Raw genomic sequence first — 21,677 nt, forward strand, 5'->3', positions numbered from 1 at the left:
ATCTTATTTGTTCAAAGACATTCATATTCAATAAAATAACTAATTGCTGATGAAATAGTTAATTGCATTTTTTATTTTCTATATAAAGAAAGAGTAATATTGGCAAATTCAATATGTTTGTTTTCAGAACATTATTTTTGTTGACCTACATACAATAAGACAATGAAAGGCACTTTATAAAAAATTCTGTAAAAGATTTGAATTGGTTTATTGATTTTATGTTGCAGAACTGAAATAGAAATGGACCACACTTATAAAGAATATGAAACAGAAAGTAATGTTACAGAAATAGAGTCACCAAAACAGACAACAGTGTCAGAAGTACCCATGGTCCTTGCCAATGAAAATCCTTCCCCAACCAACACTCTGTTAAAGGACATGAAATCTCATAAACCAACAAATCATCATTGGTCCAAAGCTCATACAATTTCTGCTGTGCATCCTACTCCATTGAAAGGAGGAGAAAATGATTCACAGAAGAATGGAGATGCTGAGTTTTCTGAAAGTTCACATCATGGTGCAGAATGGTCTAAAGTACAAGGCATAGCAGCTGTAGCACCAGCTCTTGATAAACACAGATTAAAGGTTGGAGGTCAAAGACAAGTATTTAAAAAGGTTACAGTAAGCCAGGTTAGTAAAATTACTTTGTTATGGTTAAAAAAAAATCAGACTATAAAAATTGATAAAAATTGTACATTTACCAATGTTAGCTCATTAATTGTTCTGTTAGTTTAAACAAACCAAATATTGATTAATTGCACTTATCAAAACCAGTATATTCAGGACGAGAACTTGTTTACAGAATAGTGATTGATGAATATTATATTGAAATCTTTTGATCTAATATGTCAATATTCAAGATGTTAAATTTTGCCTTTCAACTAACTTGGCTTACAGATCACCTCATGAAAAATACATTGTAGCGGTAGTTCTTATTAAACATTTAGCTGACCGTGCAAGGGCTGTATAGCCAGTAAAGGTCGTTAAAGACTTCCATTAGTTGTTAAACATTTAAAGAGCTTGAAATTTTCCTAACATGTCCTTTTAAATTATTGAAAAATATTGCAACAAATTATAAATCTGTCTTCATAATCATTTAAAAATGCCAATTACATAGTCCAAAGTGAACTAGTTTAAAAAATCATTTGTTTTATCAATATATATTTATCAATAAAAAAATTTAGGAGCAAAATGGGTGATTTAGGTTTTACTTATCCAGCATATTATAAGTTGAGTCTTAGCTAGTTGATTTATTGATGCAGGCTGTGAAAGAAGGCTTAACGAAAGAACTAGAAAGTTTGCTGCAGGAAAACCCAGAAAAGGCAACAGAAACAGATAGTCATGGTTTTAAACCTATACATTATGCCTCACGATTAAATCAATCAAAGATTATTGAAGTTCTTCTTAAATACAATGCAGGTATTAATGTGTTTACATAAGCTAAGTGATTTGCAGGACAGTGTGAGATATAAATATTCAGAAGTATTTTCAAAGAAAAATCTTGACTAAATGTAAACAAATCAAGTGCTTCAGTGTATTAGTACATTAACCTCAATGGAGTCAATAATTGATTGTCTACAAGAAAAAACTTAGAGAATTGACAAGAAAAAATGCACTTATACTGACTATGATGTTGAGCATATTGGTTGGTAAAGGATGTCATAAAGTTATAGGAAAAAACCTCAGGAAAAAAAATTAACTAATTAATGTGGGCCCATGAGTGGGGTATAGCAACCTAATAACACACAATAAGCACAAGACCTTTAGAGGACAGGGCATAAAAATATGAAGAAGTGGTATAATTGCCAATGAGAAAACTCTCCACCAAAGACCAAATATCATAGAAATTAACAACTACAGGTCACTGAACTGCTTTCAACAATAAACAAAACCCATATTGCACAGTTAGCTACAAAAGGCCATTCAAACAAGGGAAGAAGTGGCCTGACTTTATAAAAAAAAAGGAATAAAATACAAACATGGTATACAGCAAAAAACGACAACCACAGTCTTCAGCCATGCTTATTTTCTCATCGAACATTTAGAATTTTGCAGAAGATGCTGTTCTATGTTCAGTAAAAAAATCTTACAAATTGAAGTTACAATACAATTTTATACATAGGTACAAAGATGAGATGTTTAGATCATCTACACGGGACATTTATTAGCCACATTTTATGCATTTCTATACTTCCTTTTTTTTTTAGAGATATTTGTAAAAAATCTATTTAGATAATCTTTTTGTTTTACCTATTGTAAAAGTTAAATTTGTATTCATCATACAACTAATGAGATATTTTATTGTAGACAAGAATGTTAAAGGACCTTATGGTGTTGCTCCACTTCATCTGGCTGCCAGGAATAATTGTGTGGAGGCTGTTAAAATGTTGATACAGCAAGGCGCCAGTGTGGATGTTAGAGAAGCTAAACAGAAAACTCCTCTTCATGTGGCAGCTCGACGTGGTAATATTCCTGTTATAAAGGTCAGAATTCATAATAGAAAATCAAATATTGATACCTCTTTTAGTTTTGTTTTGTTTTTGGGTTATTGTCTTATTTATGCTAAGTCTCTGGCAAATAGTTAATAGTTTGAGACTCACACATTTTCATGTTTATTTTATCTACTGTTTTTCTCTTTGATCTTTACAGTTTTGGCCAAATCTCATAAATTTTCTTCGTGAAACTTGGCAATACTGGTGAAACCCAAATATCTTCTTATATAATTTAGTAATTTTGATCATGTTTTTTTCCTAATTAGTTTAATTTTCAATCAAAACAGTCTACAACAAAACTTCATGTATATCCTAAACCTGTAATTTTTTTATCTTAAATATTTCATTTAACTTGAACATCACTCTTCTGAACCATTGATATGAAATATCCAATTTATTTCTGTCAAAGTGTGTTTGGTCACCTGAGATCTTAAAGTATTGTCTCTAATTTAAGGTGTTACTGGACTCTGATCAATGTGATGTTAATGCTGTAGATGAGGACAGACAAACTGCCTTACATGAAGCAACAGCACATAAACAAGAAAAAACAGTGCAGTTTTTGGTAAGTGTTATTATGTCTACACTTGTGCATGTTAGGAATTTATATAATATTAGAACACACCCGCGAAATCGCGGGCATATACAGCTTGTGAACTGTTGTAGGATGATTTTTTGTAAAATATATAACGTATGGAGAATTTCATAAAAGGTACCAAAAGCCCTCTCCCTTTTTCCAAAGTCCGATATTTGTTTCCTTTCTGTTAAATTCAATTATTTTGGTGTTGCTGGCCTCATACCACAAGGATTCTTCTCCTTTGCTACAATGCTTCGTTTGGTAAAAGTTAAAACAAATTAAAAAAATTGCACCGTTTCAAACATGTAATAAATGTAACTGCTTATATATAGACCATTATGATTCTAACAAAATATGCTTCTAGGACAACCCATCAGTGCTTTTTCTGGTAAGAGCCTTATCAACATGACATTGGTAGGATATGAATCATGTATAAACGACTAAGACCATCTAAGGCTAATTTGAGGGGTGGTCGGAGGGGTCCTGATCCCAAAATCCCGGGCTTGGTGTGAGCCAAGGCTCCATGTTGAAGGCCGTACATTGACCTATAATGGTTTACTTTTTTTTAAATTGTTATTTAAATGGAGAGTTGTCTCATTGGCACTCACACCACATCTTCATATATCAACTTATAACCATGAAATGATGCAGAATTCAAAGAAATTCATATCCCAAAATCGAAAAATATATTCCCTAATCCCGTAAGGATCAATCCCCAAATCCCGAGCTTAAAAACCCCCGATCCCGACGCCCCGAAAAAGGTTTTGCCTCCCTCTAATCTCTACCTTACTTTCATTTTTGCCAAATCACTATTTTCCCTTTCAACAATAAAGTTTTATGCCCCATTTATGTTTTCTAGTCTGTGCATCAGTGCGTTCGGTTGTCCTTCCGTCCGTCTGTCCCGCTTCAGATTAAAGTTTTTGGTCGAGGTAGTTTTAGATAAAGTTGAGCATGTTTTACTTATTTTAATATATATGCAAGTGGTATGACACCTTAAATAGTAAACATTTCAAAGAAAACAGAAGACAGAATCAGGGACTTTCTATACTAACATAGAAAGTCCCTGACAGAATACAAAGAGTCTCTATGTATTAAAATAGTATAGTCGTAGTTTACATGTAGATAAACGCGAAACATAATTGTTCTCTCTAAGGAGGTATATAGTTGTGGTTCTTTCGATGCAACACCATGATATATATGAAACACGAAAAATAATTGGCCTCTCTAAGGAGGAAGAATAGTTGTGATCTAAACACCATGATATGGAGAACGCTCTAAATGGCTTATTTATCTTTCATTTTTGTTATCTATCATACGATTGGTTGTACTTGTGTCACATGTTTTACTTATTTTAATATATATAATATGCAACTGGTATGACCCCTTTAATAGTAAACATTTCAAAGAAAACAGTAGACAGAATACAGAGAGTATCTATAAATTAAAGTAGTTTAATCGTACTTTACATGTAGATAAAAGCATAACATAATTGTCCTCTATAAGGAGGTATAATAGTTGTGGTTCTTGCGATCTAAACACCATAATATGGAGAACGCTCTGATTGGCTTATTTATTTTTCATTTTTGTTATCTATCGTATCGTATGATTGGTTGTATTTGTGCATGTTTCAAACCGGAAATCTTATCTATGATTAAAAGTCAGTCTGATGACGGAATCATATCGGGACTCCTTTTTTGTCGTTTTTCTCTTAAAATAACTCAATCTGAATAATCATAAGAATGGATGACAAATGCGACTATGCATGTTACCTATAGGACACAGAGGCATGATGATTGATTTATTGTGGAAGGAAGAGAAGCGACACCCAAAATGAGGTCTCTTCTCGTTTAATAGTATAGATGTGTTGAAACATCCTTAATGTGAAACATGATCAGATATTATGTAGTATTTTCCCTTTGTTAGGCCTAAAGAAAATTCTCTAATGAGTAATTATGTTAAAGTTTCTATAATATAAAATTACAGGTGCAGAATGGAGCTAACATATTTGCTACAGACATAAATGACTTCACACCCTTCTTCCTATCAGCAGCAGAAGACATGAAGGATACAATGTCTTATTATCTAAAGACAGGTAAGCAGTTACATGTAATAGTTATTCCTGCTCTAATTGTTTGTGTTGAAAACGCTTCTCTCCTGGTCCATTTTTAACATAATTTGATATTGTACTTTTGGTAATGAATAAATTTTTGAATTTTTGCCTAGTTGATAAAGCTCCATGCGTTTTAGGTTAAATTGCACTGTATCTGCTACAAAGGAAATATTTCCCCTAAAACACAATAGAAAAAAAATACATACCTTTATTTCTAATATGTTATTCAGCTTTGCGGCAAGGAGGAACAGAGTCAGAGGAGAACTTACTACATCATGAGGATAAAGAAGGGACTACTGCTCTTCATCTAGCTGTTACCAATAACAAACTACAGGTAAGTTTAATGTCACTAAAATAATCTAAAAACATTTGAGTTATAAAATTATACCAACTTCCACATGATAATTTATGATCATTTATACTGATTAATAATAAATAAAAAGATGTGACATAATTGGCAATTAAACAACTCTCCATGATAGACCAAATGATGAAGAAGTTAACAACAATAGGTCATTATACAGCCTTCAAATTTGAGCAAAGCCCATACTGCTTAGTAAGCTATAAAACACCTCAAAATTTCAAATGTGGATAATCGAAATGAGAAAGTTACAGTCTGATTTATGTACAAAACAATAAAAAACAAATATGATATACAACAACAAACCACTGAATACAGGTTCCTGACTTGGGAAAGGCTCATATAGAATATTGCAGGGGTTGAATTTTATGAAACGGATTTTGACTAAGATGTATATATTGTTCATTTAGAAAATAATTGGTTGACCAGTATGGAGATAATGTTAATTGAGAAAATAATTGGTTGACCAGTATGGAGATAATGTTCATTTAGAAAATAATTGGTTGACCAGTATAGAGATAATGTTCATTTAGAAAATAATTGGTTGACCAGTATGGAGATAATGTTCATTTAGAAAATAATTGGTTGACCAGTATGGAGATAATGTTCATATTTGAAAAATGGTTGGTTGAGTAGGACGAATATAGCGTTCATTTGGATAATGCTTATTTCACTAGAATGAATACATTGTTCATTTGAATAATGATTGGTTGATTAGGATGAATATAGTGTTCATTTGAATAAGGACTGGGACAAATATATTGTATATTTTTAATTTTTTTTGTAATAGGTTGCACAGAGTCTCTTGGAGAGAGGTTCAAATGTAAATGGTATGAATGTAAGTTGTTATATCTTAACATTTTAAAGACAAAGTCCTTTTAGTACGGTGGCTTTGTGAAAAATTGTGCACATCCTGCTATAAGCATGAGATTTGGCATAGACCTTCCTCAACTATTTCTCTTTCATTTCAGATAGGAAGGCATTTGAAAAAAAATTCTCACTTCCGGTAAAATCCAAAATGGCGGACATCATACTTTAATTCGCCCAATATCGAAGGCTAGTATGTGAAAAGGTGTTATTATCATGCTGCTATCATAATATTCGGTAAAAACCATTGTTTAGTACTACTTTTGGATATATGATATAGATAAGATGTCTTCAAAAACCCTACTTCCGGTAAAATCCAACATGGCGGATATAGTACTAGAATAAGCTTATTTTTAGTGAGGGTAATTGAAATGTGTTTTAAAGTATATATTTTCATTATCATATTGTGAAGGAAACTTTCTTTGGTGCTTCTCATGGATAAAATGAATAAGACATATGTCTTTTAAACCCTTACTTCCGGTGATATCCAAAATGGCGGACATAGAATTATTGATAATATTCAACTTTTTTCAAAATGTAAATAAAATGGGTTTTTTTAGCTGGTCATTAAACTTTTGGCTTTAAGTCATCCTAAAAACCACTAATTTTATTCAGCTTTATATGTTTGAATACAAAATTTACACTTCCGGTGAAAAAAATACCAATATGGCGTAAATTACAAAGATGATCAAAGATGAGTCCTCAATCCATATCTTCGATGTAGAGTTTTGGATAGATTGATTAAAACAAAATAAAATCACTCAAAGTTCTTGAACATCTTTAGAATGACTTATCTATGGCCGCAAGTTCATGTTTATTCACATTCGGGGAGCTTATTTTTCAAATTTACAAAGATTGTGGTATTTACATCTACTAGTGTAATGTACAAGCTCCTGATAAGACGAAGAGGCCACAAAAAGAGTTGTCCAAAAGGTTCCCATGGACCATATTTTTCCCTTCGCCATTCATAGACGACTGGTTAGCATAGGAACCAATACCAAGCTTGTTACTTATTTGCACCCGCCATGGCATATTGCACGTTTTACTTGCTGAAAAGACTAGACCGAATCGTGGGAATAGCCTCAATAAGTATTTCCTCTTCCAAAAACACATTTTGTCTTGCTTCGTTAACCCCATCTGATAAATTTGTTCGATCTTACAACAAAACCACGTATCGTTCTATCAGTGACATTGTCAAATCCATATCTGGTGATGTTGGTTGATTAATCATCATTCTAAATGATAGAGTCACATCTTTAAACACCATCTATGTCACCAACGCAGTTCCTTTTCCAGCAAACGTGTAATCTCTCAATGCCTTGAGTATTTAAAGGCTCATGGATAGAAATATATCTGAAGCTTTTTCCACTTCCAAATGCAAGCCAAAATTTGTCTGCCCCTAAAATGTATGTCACTGAAAAGCGAAACAGCAATGACAGCAACATCAGTATCGACTGTTTGAGTCATGACTCAGTTAAATCTGTGTTTCACTGCATCAGGCACATGCACGTGAACATGGTTATAAACTTGAAACATCACCATGTGGTGGATAACACAGAACATCCTGACAATTGTTGCTACAACTACCTTTTCCGCAAAATCTATTGAGCAAGCTGTTGCGAATGAAAACTAAAAAGTTCTTTCTTATTGTCGTAATCTTGTTTTGACTCTGGATTCGTCTGTGTATCTCCTTTCCCCTAAATGTAGCTCTTGCTTCTTATAACAAATGCTCAGGATATTCTATCTTATCTACCTCGAGATGTATTTCAAGTTTATTACCATGTTCACATTAAGAGGCTGACAATAGAATCATGGTGTATGTGTCTGATGCAATGAAACATGAACTTGCAGGAGTCATGATTCGAATAGTCGTTACTGTTTCGCTATTCCGTGAAAGGGGTAGACGAACTATGGATTGTGTTTGGGAGGGCAAAAAGCTGTGGATAAATATATATCAATGACCTTTCAAATGTACCTGGCAATGAGTGATTACACACACTTATTGTGTTCCATGTCTTTACAAGTTCTGATATGGTTCTCTGAATGCTTGAAAAGGAAAAAAAGACTGCGTGGGAGACATTGATCGCATTTGAAGATGTAATTTTGACATAAAGAATGATGATTAATCAACCTAAATCACCGAGGTTTAACTGTAAGATCACACAAACTTATCAGATAGGGTTAACATGGTTAACGAATAAAGAAAATAACTATTTGCGCAAAAGGGAAGACTAATTGAGGGTATTCTCTCAACTTGGTCTAGCGAAACAGGAACGACTATTCGAATCATGACTCCTGCAAGTTCGTGTTTCATTGCATCAGACACATACACCATTAAGCTAATTTTTCAAGCATGTAAAACGTGCAATATCCTAAGGCAGGTGTTTAGGGGGACGAGCTTGGAATTGACTGTTATGCTACCCAGTTCAGGCACTAATGGATGGCGAAGGGACAAAGAGGATAACTTTTAAATAACTCTTTCTAAGGCCTCATAATTTTGTCAGAAGCTTGTACATTGTGGATGTGCTAGGGAATGCGGTTCAATGCCAAAAAATGCTACATCCTAAGCATCAGAAACAAAAGCCATAAAATCTACAGTTTAAATGGACACATACTACAAAAAGTCAAGCATAACCCGTACCTAGGCCTACAAATTTCGGAAGACCTCAAATGGACCACCCACATATTAAACGTGGCAAAAAAAGCAACTTCAACACTAGGCTTTCAAAGAAGAAACTTGAAGATTGCAAAAAACAGCTTACATCTCGCTCGTTGATCAACGATGGAATTTGGAGCCATAGTATGTGACCCCTACACGGTAACAAACATAAATAAGCTAGAAAGGATACAACGTCAAACGGCAAGAGTCAAGAGAGGACGGTTGTGTCTCAAATATGCTTGCCCAACTGGAACTACAAGACCTCCAGAAAATTGCAAGACAAACAAGCTAGAAGTTGATATTGATGTACAAAGTGGATTAGGGGCTGATTTCTCAAAATAAAGCACGTCCTAAGAGAAACATAACTGCCAAGAAGTTCGAAGAATACCACGCAACAAATATTGTGAAAAAGCAAGTAAAGAATCACTCTAAGTGTTTTGACATTCCACTAAGAAAAACACCACAATACTCAAACTCATTCTTTGTAAAGACTGTGATCGCGTACAATCAGCTAGACGACACTGTAGAGCGCATATCAAGTGTAGAGAGCGTCAAATCTGCTCTTACGCCTCGTCAGTTAATCACCGGCGCTCTCTTTAACCGTTATATTAAAGCCAGAATTGGTATTGACAACGAATTCATACAGATACAGATACAGAGGATGTCGCGGTCGTTGTTTATGTGGAAAATAGGGTCCCCGTGCACTGCTTTGATGGCATGTGTTGTTGTGACTGTGAATAAACATGTATTTTGAGCCAACTAGTTGTAATTTGAAAAATGTTTTAGTACTTCAGTAATTTTATTTTGTTTTAACCAATCTATCTATAACTCTAAATCAAAGATATGGATTGAGAACTCATTTTTGAAATTAACACCATACTTGGTTTTTGTTTTACCGGAAGTGTGATTTAAAAGTTTACAACAGAATAAAACTAGTGGTTTTGAGGATAACTAGAAGCCAATAGTTTAAGGACAAGCAAAAAATAACAACAAAAAACATTTTCTTTACATTTTGAAAAAAGTTGAATATTTGAATAGAAAATTGATATTTCTATGTCCGCCATTCTGAGTATTATCGAAAGTAAGGGTTTTAAAGAGATATGTCATATACATTGTATCCATGAAAAGCACAAAAGAAAGGTTCCTGCCCAATGTAATGATAGTAGCAATACATTAAAACACATTTCAATTACCCTCCCTAAAAATAAGCTTATTCTAGTACTACATCCGCCATGTTGGATTTTACCGGAAGTAGGATTTTTTAAGACATCTTATCTATATCATATATCCAAAAGTAGTATATAACAAAGGTTGGTACCCAATATTATGTTAGTAGCATGATAATAACACCTTTTCACTGTCTAGCCTTCGATATAGGGCTGATTTAAGTATGATGTCCGCCATTTTAGATTTTACCGGAAGTGAGACATTTTTTTCAATTGCCTCCCTATCTGAAATAAAAGAGTAATAGTTGAGGAAGGTATATGCCAAATTTCATGCTTGTAGCAGGATGTGCACAATTCTTCTGAAATTTGCTTGTAGCCGCCGGACTATTTTGTAAAAATAAGCAATTACAGTTTAAAAAATTTATCAGTATCTAAAAAAGTTTTTTAACAGTACACATATGTATCTCAGGAGGGAGGTTAAAAGAAGCAAGCTGAAGAATGTAAGTTTTTTAAAGTGAATAAAGTTTACTACATTATCTAAAAAAAAGAAATGTCTTCATTTTTTACTTTTACAGTAGTTTGAGTTATCTATAGTACAAAACTGGTATATTTTTTAATTTTTAAATTTTATTTTTCAGAACTGTAACCAAACTCCTCTATCAATAGCAGCCAATAATGGTGATATACAGATGGTTGAATTGTTGCTGAAACATAATGCTGATGTTAATGTTTTAGACAAAGACTTGATGACTCCTTGTCATAGGTATATTTCAGAAATTATTGCAATGTTTTTTTATCAATGCAAAATATACAACAGTATTTGGTTTGTAATCATAAAAACTCATATTCATCATTTCAGTAGTGATTTTACAAATTTTTGCAATTGCATTAATTAAATCTGACATTTGTACCAGCAATCAGTGATTCATAATTAATGTCTGAATTTACAACACATCAATGAGACAGCAACCCAATGACAGAATCAAAAATGATTTAGGGGTCAGCATTCGCTTTTACACAAAAGACAAGTCTTTGCATTATGTCTTGCACTGAATATTCAAGTACCTAGGGAAATTTTAAAATGACTTGAATAGAAACTATGAATAATTTGTCATCCCCACTCAATAATCCATATAACAACTGGTTTGAATAACACTTTCATAAGTGCAAAATTTAGTATTATAATTCAGGTGTCTGTTTGCTTCATTTTCTGATAATCCGATTGGCTGGCTCGTAACATCTATGGTACTTTGATGTTAATTTGTTCTTCTAATGAAAAAGCATGAAGAGTACAGTAGAATTGTTTGCAGTTCACCACCAACACTATAGTTTGATAACACAAGATCTGTGATAAACAAAAGTCAGCAAAGAATCACTCATAAAACTGCATTATCTTCATAACATCTTTTTTATTTTGAAGTTTACTGTATTGTTATCACATTTTTAATTTTGTCATATCTGGTTCTTGGGTATTGCAAATGGCAGTACAGTAACTTATTGTTGCAAACTTCTAAGTCATTTAGTCTGTGATGTCTCATTGGCAATCGTACCATGCCTTCTTATGTTTCACTGTTATTTTGTAGGGCTGCTTTACATAACAGACATAAAATCATCAGTGTTCTTATGGGACAGGTAATTTATTAAATTAATTTTTTTTGTGTGATAGTTTTGGGACTTTTATCTTTAATTGTTAAGTTTTCCTTATTTACTTGACTGAGCTATATAAATATGTTTAGAAAAAATTTGGAGACAAAATAAGAAATATGCAAACTTAGTTTTCAAATCAAATATGCTGATACAGATCATAATTTTTATTGTGGATTTAGAAGGAATAGTAGGGTAAATGTATATACTAATGAGACAACAACCTGATGACACAAATTAACCAAATACCATTCCGGGTTGGTTGAACAGGTCTTCAACAAATATAATATGACAAGCTCAAAACAGCTCTATGTCTAGAAAAGTGGTAAACAAATATGACAGCAACTATCAGAGGTCTGTCACAACCAAAATCAAACTTTAATTCCAAAGGACAAACAATATTGAGATGTAACCAAAGACAATTTATACTAAATATATTCCTATACAATTGTCCATGTACTTTAAAAATTGATATTAAACATTGGTCCTTGTTTTGCAGGGAGCTGACATAAACAGTACAGCTATTGACCAGTATACACCATTGTTAATGGCCAGTAGTAAAGGACACCTTGAGACCATACAGCTGTTAATATCAAGTGGAGCACAAATAGCTGAGACAGAAATAAATAACAAAACTGTTTTGCATCTAGCTGTAGAATCTGGACATTTACCGGTTATAGAAACTTTGCTGAAAGAGGTAAAATGATTTATAGATGGCCAAAGGCAGTATGAATTTAATAATGGAATTGAATAGCTTATCAACTTGAAACTTAGTTCCTTATGTAGTTTAAGATATGCCAAATTAGGGTTTTGACCCAGATTTCTCTGTTCAATTGAGATGGAAATGTAATATTGCTTAGGGCTAGGTGTCATATAGACATATGTTTTCTTTTTTAATAGATAATTTTAATTTATTTTTTATTTTAACCAGAAAGAAGACAAATATTTTATTTTTGATTTCAAAAACCCAACATTAATCATTTCACAATAGCTGTTTCATTTTTATGTACACAATTCCTTTTTAAAGACAATGCAACATCCTCACTTTTCAAAATACTTTAGGATTCAGTGATGCTGATAATTTTTTGTATTTAAGGCATTTTATTTAGTTATGTTCTAATTCTAATTGCAGAAAGGTTGTTTTAATTTGATAGAAGCCATTGACCTGAATGATCAGACCATTTTACATTATGCAGCCAAGAATGGCAATACAATGGTAAATATACTATGTTAGCCTCTCTATGGTGAGCCTCATATAAGCTGCTACAAAAAAGGGAGAATACAGGTTAAGCCCCAGTCTCACTAGACCACGATGGCACCATGCTCCCGCGATCTAAAATAAATTCAGATCAGGTGAGCTAGCAGTATAAGTGGCATGAATATTAAAATTTTCGTTTCAATCACGTTTTTACTATGTCCTCATTTCGCTTCTACAAAGACCCCACTACAATTATGCCACGTTCTAATTCTGTGACCACACTATGATTATTACTATTTTTCTACTCTCATCACATCCTCACTATGACCATACCACAATTTATCCGATTGCAACACGATCTTTCCACACTTGGACTGCGATTAAAACATGCTCTTACCTTGACCATACTACGATCATAACAAGTTCATACCGCGATCTAACCACCCTCCCAGCAATGACATCAATATCCTTTTCCATATAAATACTGTATCATTCTTTCTATTTTTCATTGATACATAAAGTTTCTTTGAAACAACACAGTCATGCTACCAAAATCTACGTTAAGGGTAAGGGTAGAGGCAGAGGGAAATCTGATAGTAACCAATCTTGATCCAGAAGATATATGTCGTACTGAACAATCCAACCTGAATCACAACTTATTGCTGGTCCATCAAGATCAAACGTCGATGCTTTAGTGAGCAATAGTAGGGATGACACAGATGTGTCAAGAATGATTGAGCCGTTAGGGATAAAGGACAAGGGGTCCAAATTACTTACAGACAAAATAAAGGCTTTCCAAATTTTATATGACAATGACAATAAGCTTGATGATCATAGTATGAATGTTTGGGTCACGGTAAGAATGTGATGGTCGTAGTGAGGTCATAGTAAAGTCACTGTGAGATCTTAACGCATTCTCCCCGACGAGAATCACGCTTTCGCTACGCTGTCACTACTATAGTACAGCTTCCTTTGCAATTGTACCACAACCTTACTGCGCTCTCACTACACTTCTACTAGGACCTGATTTTGCCATGACCTCACCACAATTGTTTTGAACATGTTCAAAATTGGCTACGCTCATCACGATCATGAAGACCTCACCACTACTGTACTACAACCTTACTGCAATCTGCAGGATCGCACTACGATTGTCAAAATTTTCATTTTTTTCACAGATCCTAGTGTGATTGTGGCCTAGTGGGACTGAGGTATTAACTAAAATCAAATATCAAATTTAATAGGTTCATATATTGCCCTTTTTTTTGTAACTGACTATATGTAAAATTCACTATTATGATTCATTTATAATGGTTCTAGCTTAAAAGGAAATGATAGTTTTACTGAAATCATAGTTTTCACTTTAGGAGAATCCAACAGTTTTGCTTTTCATGTTGATGAAAATCTCCTTTAAGTTTTTGATTTTACAGATTCTGAACACATTGATTAAACACAACCTAATTGTAGACAGTAGAGATATTAATGGGAAAACACCACTCCACATTGCAGCTGAGTAAGTTTACTATTTGTATTTCTGAGATTGAAGCAGCAATTTACACAATCATTTTGGAAAATGTCAAAAAAAGCTAGATTTATTGTTTCAATTTTCACCCAGTTACATTAATAAAAAAAACCCTGGAAATTAAGTGAAATGAGAGAAAACTCTGTATTTGAACGGCAGAAGATTGTGCCATGGGAAATGACTCTATTTGTGTAAACAGAAAATTGGGACAGGGAAGATAACTCTATTTGGGATTATAGAAAATTGTGATGTGGGAGATAACTGTATTTGTGAAAACACAAAATTGTGACATGGAAGATAACTCTATTTGTGATAATAGAAAATTTATAGAAAATTGTGACATGGGAGATAACTCTATTTGTGATAATAGAAAATTTATAGAAAATTGTGACATGGGAGATAACTCTATTTGTGAAAACACAAAATTGTGACATGAGAGATAACTCATATTTGTGATAAAAGAAAATTGTGACATGGGAAATAACTCTATTCAAGATTATAGAAAATTGTGACATGGGAGATAACTGTATTTGAGATTAAAGTAAATTTATAAAATATTGTGATATGGGAGATAAATCTAATCGAGATTATAGAAAATTGTGACATAGGAGATAAATTTATTTGAGATTATAGAAAATTGTGACATGGGAGATAATTCTATTTGAGATTATAGAAAATTGTGATATGGGAGATACCTCTATTTGAGATTAAAGAAAATTGTGGCAAGGGAGATAAATATTTGAGACTACAGAAAGTTGTGATAAGGGAAATAACCCAATTTGAGACTGCTGTAAATTATGACATGGGAGATAATTCTATTTAATAGCATGTTAAAAATTCTTTAATGAACATTCCAGTAACTATTCTACAACAAAAAAATATATAGCAAGTCTTCAAAGTACCTATATAAAAATTATAAGATTTGCATTGTGGTTTGATTGTCAATGAGATTACTGTCAATATATCATTATAATGTTTGTATCTTAGTATGATATTGGTCACCTGACAACAACATTATTTAATGGTTCATTCATCAATAGCAAGTTCTTTGTGAGAAAATGTAGCAATACTTTTACCCATCATTTATAATCAAGATTGTAAGAATTTAAGTGTGATCACACTTGTTTAATATGTCTTATTTATTACCAGGAATGACAATGATAATGCTATAGAGATTCTGTATAATGCTAGTCAGACAGAGTTGAATGATGGTGATGATGATGGAAGGACCCCATTGATGTTAGCTTGTCAAACAGGACACTATAAATCAGTTAAGACACTTCTTACTTTGGGTGCTGACATCTCTGCAAGGTATGGTGATACTCAGCTCTTTAAGTTTTGCCAAATATTGTTGTCATATTAAAAAGTATGGGTTTTGTGGTGTAAGGAATGGATGTAGCAAGGAGGTAATAATTCATCATCTATTGAATTAAACATTTGACTGAAGAAAATGGTCTTCTTTAAAACTGTTCTCCATATTTCTTTAAATTTGTAATTCTAGTGGAGTTATTTATCTACTATAACATTTTATCATCCTTTGCATAACAGTTTGTCAAGACAAAAATGTAGAAGAATAGCCACATTTTACTGATAAAAAAAATCTGATTGGTTAGTAGCAAATAAGAAAATCTTTTAGTGAATGGTCTTTCTATTAATAATTTTATACTGATAAGCACAAACTTTTTAGACAGATATTATGGGTTATTAAACATATGACCATAGAACTTACCAACTAGAATGTTTAGTATATTAGGAGGAATAAAAAGTGCCCTCTTGAGCAGTCTTAATTGTTATCTTAATTTTTCCATGTTTTATTTAACTCTGAAGCAGATATATTTTTACTAGTAAAACAAAAATGATTTCATATTTTGATTTACCTGAAAGTTATTAGCATATTTTGTATTATAATTGCAGAGATGAAGATTCCTGTACAGGTCTGATACTTGCTGCTAGACATGGATATGCTAACATAGTCAAAGTACTTCTAGACAATTATGCAGAGGTTAATCAAGTTGATAAGATAAAGGTTTGTTATTAGTTATGGGTCTTTTTCCATATACCAACAGGAAAGTTCTTCCCTCAAACCCACTACTCTCTGATAATATCAAATTACCTGTAACTTACTGCTAACTATGGGAGCCTTAATACACAAAATACTTGATTTTCATATACGGAGGAAGATTAACTGATGGTTAGTGCGAGTTGGTTATTGCTTGCTTAACATGCTTAATATGATTTAAATGATACATTTTTTCTGTAAATTTCCATTATTTAGAATTTTGAAAATGTTCTAAAGATGACTCTGGACAATTTGGGCTGTTCTATCTATGTCTTTTGGTTAGTATTCTCTCGAAGTTTTATAATTTGTCTTCTAATTATAACTTGAGTTTCCCTTACATGATTGGAACTTGAGTTTCCCTTACATGATTGTAACTTGAGTTTCCCTTACATGATTGGAACTTGAGTTTCCCTTACATGATTGGAACTTGAGTTTCCCTTACATGATTGTAACTTAAGTTTCCCTTACATGATTGGAACTTGAGTTTCCCTTACATGATTGTAACTTAAGTTTCCCTTACATGATTGGAACTTGAGTTTCCCTTACATGATTGGAACTTAAGTTTCCCTTACATGATTGGAATGCAAGTTTTACAAATGGAAGATACAGGGAAGGGGGAGAAGTCTTGATTTTGGGGTCAATAGAGCAAAGGTTCAGGTCACTATTGTGACTAAAAGATTTTTTTTGAAGAAAAAAAAAATTCTAACTAATAGCCTTATTTTCCCTTGCTTTAATGGAATAAAACATTCACAGATGGTAGATATAATGAAAGGAAAGAAACATATTGATATTTGGGTTTACAGGTCAAAGTTAAGGTCACTGTTACTATTAGATACATTTTAATTTAATTATTAGTTTCATATGACAATTTCATTATACGTTTCAGAACACAGCTCTACATGTAGCATGTGAACATGGTCATGTGGATTGTATAAGGATATTATTACGTTACAATGCTGACGTGACTCAGATGAATTCGTATGGATGTACTCCACTGGGTATGGCTGTAGACGGTAATGAGTCAGAGGCAGCTGTAGCTTTATTGAGCCATTCCAGGTAACTCACGTTTAAAGCAAAGTGTACATGATTTAATACTTTTATAGAATTACATTTGATACTGAATTGATGAAATCTACATATGCCAATCTTACAACAAAATATTTTCTCCACATTTTTCTCATGCACCACTAAACAATCACTGAACAGAATGATCTAATGTTAGTTCAGCTGATTAACATTGATGAGTTTTAATATGTGAGTTCTTCTGAGGATTTGTCAGACACCAACTTCCTGTTTGTAGCTACTGTGAAAAATTCCATATGTTCAATGAACATTAAACTTCTCGGCACTCATTTCTCTAATACCACAAAATATACTGAACAGATTGACTGCATATTTGGTGAGCAGCTAAACGTTGATGATATGTAAAATATGTGAACACTAATGACATAGAAGAACAAACAAACAAATCAGTTCAGTAAGAGCAGGTAACTCTATGATATTTACATTGCAAATACCAACAGCCTATATAATTGTACATAGATTTATCAATTTACCATTTTATTTATGGACACAGTAAATAATTTAAATTTCTCTTAGGAAGTCAATTTTTACAAAGCCAAAAAAAACAACAACAATGTATATGTTAATGAATAGCAATAAGGTTGTCTACTACAGTATATATCAGTCATACATATATGTATTTACAGTTGGAGAGACAGTATGAATGTAAGAAACTCTGATGGATTTACTCCAATGAAGAGACTTATACAGAGATGTCCTGAAGCTGCTTTGGTCTGTTTATAATCTAAAGAAAACAAAAGAGTTCACTATCATTTATAAATATTTAATAAACAGTATCACTTAAGAAACAATATACTTGTGGTTTATAAGTTGTTTTTTCAAGAATATACAACAACAGAAATGATGAAAAGTTTCTTCATCATAAATAAACTTTATATAAAAGGATCTACTATTTCTTGAATTTATGATTTTGAATTTACACATGTTTAAAATATCAGTGAACTATCTTGATCTCTTGTACTGGCAAATCTAGGATCTAGATCATATACCCGTATGTATTTCTAAAGCAATTGCACATTTCATCATGGAAAATAAAAAGTTATTACAGTTGCACATGGAAAGCAGTCTAACAAAATAAATAGCAATCTTTATTTATAAGAGAAACCACTGAAAATAAATTAGGGATACGCTTATCATGTTTACAGTATCTCATTATAGGTAGTTTTAGACAACTGTGTTGAATACTCTAAACAAAAGAAAGATGATCCAAATTTTATGGTAAGTGAGAGTTAGATAATAGATATGTTATAAAGAAGTTTAAAATAGTGAAGTGGATATGTTTTGAAAGTTCATATTAAAAATCGACAAATTTGGTGTAGCTAAATATCGTGAACATCATAAAAAATAGTTTTCTTTTAAAAGTTAGTTTGATAGAAATACTTGTGATAGACCAATGATGTTTTCTAAAAGTTGCTTTAATAACAATCAGTACATATCAGTTTGACGATTATTATAGTAAAATAGAAACTGATGAATTTGAAAATAAATCTTATTGCCCACACCATGAAGACTGATTGCAGTATAACTTAACACAATTATGCTTACTGGTAATCAGAGTAAAAAGGTAAGGTTGGATATAAACAATTGATATACTCCACAAAGTTGAAAAAACCTGTCTAAATCTGGTCCATTGAATGCACTTTTCTGCAATTGTGAAATGTTTTTAACAATGCTGATAATCTTACAATTAGATAACTTATATTTTCAGGTGACCTTTGATTACACCTACATTGACCCTGGAGTAGATGACATTATGTCTAAGAAATCCAGGTTTTATGCACCAAAGGTATAATAATTTTATTACGTTATAGTGATGAATTTTATATGTTACAGTGGGCAATATCCTTAATCATAATATACACTTAAGTTGAAGGAAGAAAAATTGTAGATTAATGGCTACTTGATTTTGTGTTCTTGGTGATGTATACATACAATCTTAAAGGAAATGAATATTTAAATTCTTTGCTTCCTATGCACATGAAATCCAAGACAATTAATGCCACAGAATGAATTTGCTGCAGTAGAATTCCTTTTACTGTTAAATAGAATTGGTCTTTAATTACTACTTTATCTAAACCTTAAAGAATCATAATATTTCACTGTCCTCTTAAACAATTATTTCTTTCTTCTAATTAATATCTTTGTATGATTCACTCACCTAATAGATGTATCATTGGATGCTTAGAATGAAAAGCAGCAACAAAACTCATAATAGAAAATCTGTGCATGTCTTCACTCATAACGAAATATTGGCAATTGTTTTTTCCTATGAATCATTTACATTCTTTCATGCCTGGGACTTAAATTTATAGCTTACTATATTGTATGAGTTTGATTATTGATAAAGACTGTAGTGGCTAACATGTCATTTGGTTTCATGTGGAAAGTAAATGTTTCTTTGGCAGTTATTGCACATCTTCTTATGTTTATTCAGCAGGAATTTTTTTTTAACAAGGTTATTATCAAGAAGGTTTATGATACAAACATCCCTTGAATATTTGTAACAAAAGTTTTCTTTTGGCTTACTTGGCAAATCCTTACCATCAGATATAATGTTTTGACATCTTTCTTTATTTTCTTGTTTAAAAATTAAATAAAGGAACACATTACATTATTTTAGTAATTAAACCATTATAATTTAATTTTTGATGTAACGCGTCTTCTCATTGGCTGACGTTATTTAGTTATGAGCCCATTGCATAATTTAGTCATGTGGCTGTGACGTCATCAACGTTTTTTCATGGTTTTCTACGTTTTAAAATGGAATTTAGAATTAAAATATAAGAAATGACTGTAATATTTTTTCTGTCTATTCAAAATAACATAAAAAATGTGGTGCACACTGTTAAATAACACGCTACGCGCGTTATTCAGTGTGCACCAAATTTTTTATGTTATTTCTTCATAGACAGAAAAAATATTACAGTCATTCCTTAAATAACATGTATGATTGTGATTGGGTTGTATCCAGGTAGTTAAGAAGGGTAATAAAGAAAATTGAGTAAGGCCAGCGGCAAAAATCTCTAAAAAATGGGCAAAACTTTTCTTTAATGTATTTCAGGCAATGGCTCGGTATAAAAGAGAAAGTTTGTTGTCACATATACTGGTGCAAAGTAATTTGATGCACAAATGGTAAGTCTTGATTTATTCTCTTAATATTAGACACTTTATGAAATGCTTATGGAACAATACTTTTATTTAGTTATAACTTATAGCCTAAAAAACAGACAGTATTTTTATTCTCTGAAAGATCTTGGAAGATTGCTGGCAAACTATTTTTTACAGGAGATATGGTGTATCCCCTTGGAAATAGCACTGTGAGTGATCTCATGCTACATTTCGCATAAGATATTTATTAAAAAGTTGAGTTGATTTTTTGTTTGTTTGTGTTATGACCCTTTGAAATAGTATTGTATAGTGATCTCATGTCTTTAAAAAATTATAAAATAATATTTTTTTTTTAGTTATTGCCCATGGGCAGATTTAAAATGTGTAATGTGAGGGATACTAGAACTCTATTCTTTTTTATTTTCAGGCTTGAAAGGGGTTATATATATTTCTATATTAATTTCCTGGTATTTTTTGCCTTTCTCTGCTGTCTACAGTTTTTCTCAATCATGATGCCAAAAATAACAACCAATGTACTTGATAATGTACGACAGTGTCCTCTTCTTCTTAATGCCACACTGTTAGCAAATCCTGCTGTTGTAGCTCAACACAAAGAGGTAAGATAACTACCAAAGTACTTGATAATGTACGGTAGCGTCCTCTTCTTCTTAATGCCACACTGTTAGCAAATCCTGTTGTCGTAGCTCAACACAAAGAGGTAAGATTGCTCATATTATTCAACAAATGATGAAACCAAAAATATACAAATGTGAAAACTCTTTCTGCCATTACAATTTAAATAGAAGAGGGGAAAGACACTGCAAAGTGTTAATA

The 21,677-nt window shown here is 32.3% G+C and overlaps 1 protein-coding gene across 1 annotated transcript in view; it reads left to right on the plus strand.

Moving 5' to 3' along the window:
* LOC143046067 (uncharacterized) overlaps positions 1–21,677 on the plus strand; it is a 35,585-nt gene that overhangs the window by 3,159 nt on the left and 10,749 nt on the right. The window contains exons 3-22 of the mRNA XM_076219044.1: positions 228–630; positions 1,263–1,419; positions 2,308–2,483; positions 2,947–3,054; positions 5,050–5,158; positions 5,407–5,510; positions 6,328–6,375; positions 10,868–10,992; positions 11,813–11,861; positions 12,373–12,570; positions 13,006–13,089; positions 14,502–14,584; positions 15,743–15,904; positions 16,508–16,619; positions 17,539–17,708; positions 18,362–18,446; positions 18,894–18,953; positions 19,444–19,521; positions 20,797–20,867; positions 21,271–21,460. Of these exons, the coding sequence (XP_076075159.1) occupies positions 228–630; positions 1,263–1,419; positions 2,308–2,483; positions 2,947–3,054; positions 5,050–5,158; positions 5,407–5,510; positions 6,328–6,375; positions 10,868–10,992; positions 11,813–11,861; positions 12,373–12,570; positions 13,006–13,089; positions 14,502–14,584; positions 15,743–15,904; positions 16,508–16,619; positions 17,539–17,708; positions 18,362–18,446; positions 18,894–18,953; positions 19,444–19,521; positions 20,797–20,867; positions 21,271–21,460 (2,572 nt within the window). The remainder of the gene's footprint in view (positions 1–227; positions 631–1,262; positions 1,420–2,307; positions 2,484–2,946; positions 3,055–5,049; positions 5,159–5,406; positions 5,511–6,327; positions 6,376–10,867; positions 10,993–11,812; positions 11,862–12,372; positions 12,571–13,005; positions 13,090–14,501; positions 14,585–15,742; positions 15,905–16,507; positions 16,620–17,538; positions 17,709–18,361; positions 18,447–18,893; positions 18,954–19,443; positions 19,522–20,796; positions 20,868–21,270; positions 21,461–21,677) is intronic.

The sequence above is a fragment of the Mytilus galloprovincialis genome, chromosome 9 (genome assembly GCF_965363235.1).
Source record: "Mytilus galloprovincialis chromosome 9, xbMytGall1.hap1.1, whole genome shotgun sequence".
NCBI lineage: Eukaryota > Metazoa > Mollusca > Bivalvia > Mytilida > Mytilidae > Mytilus > Mytilus galloprovincialis.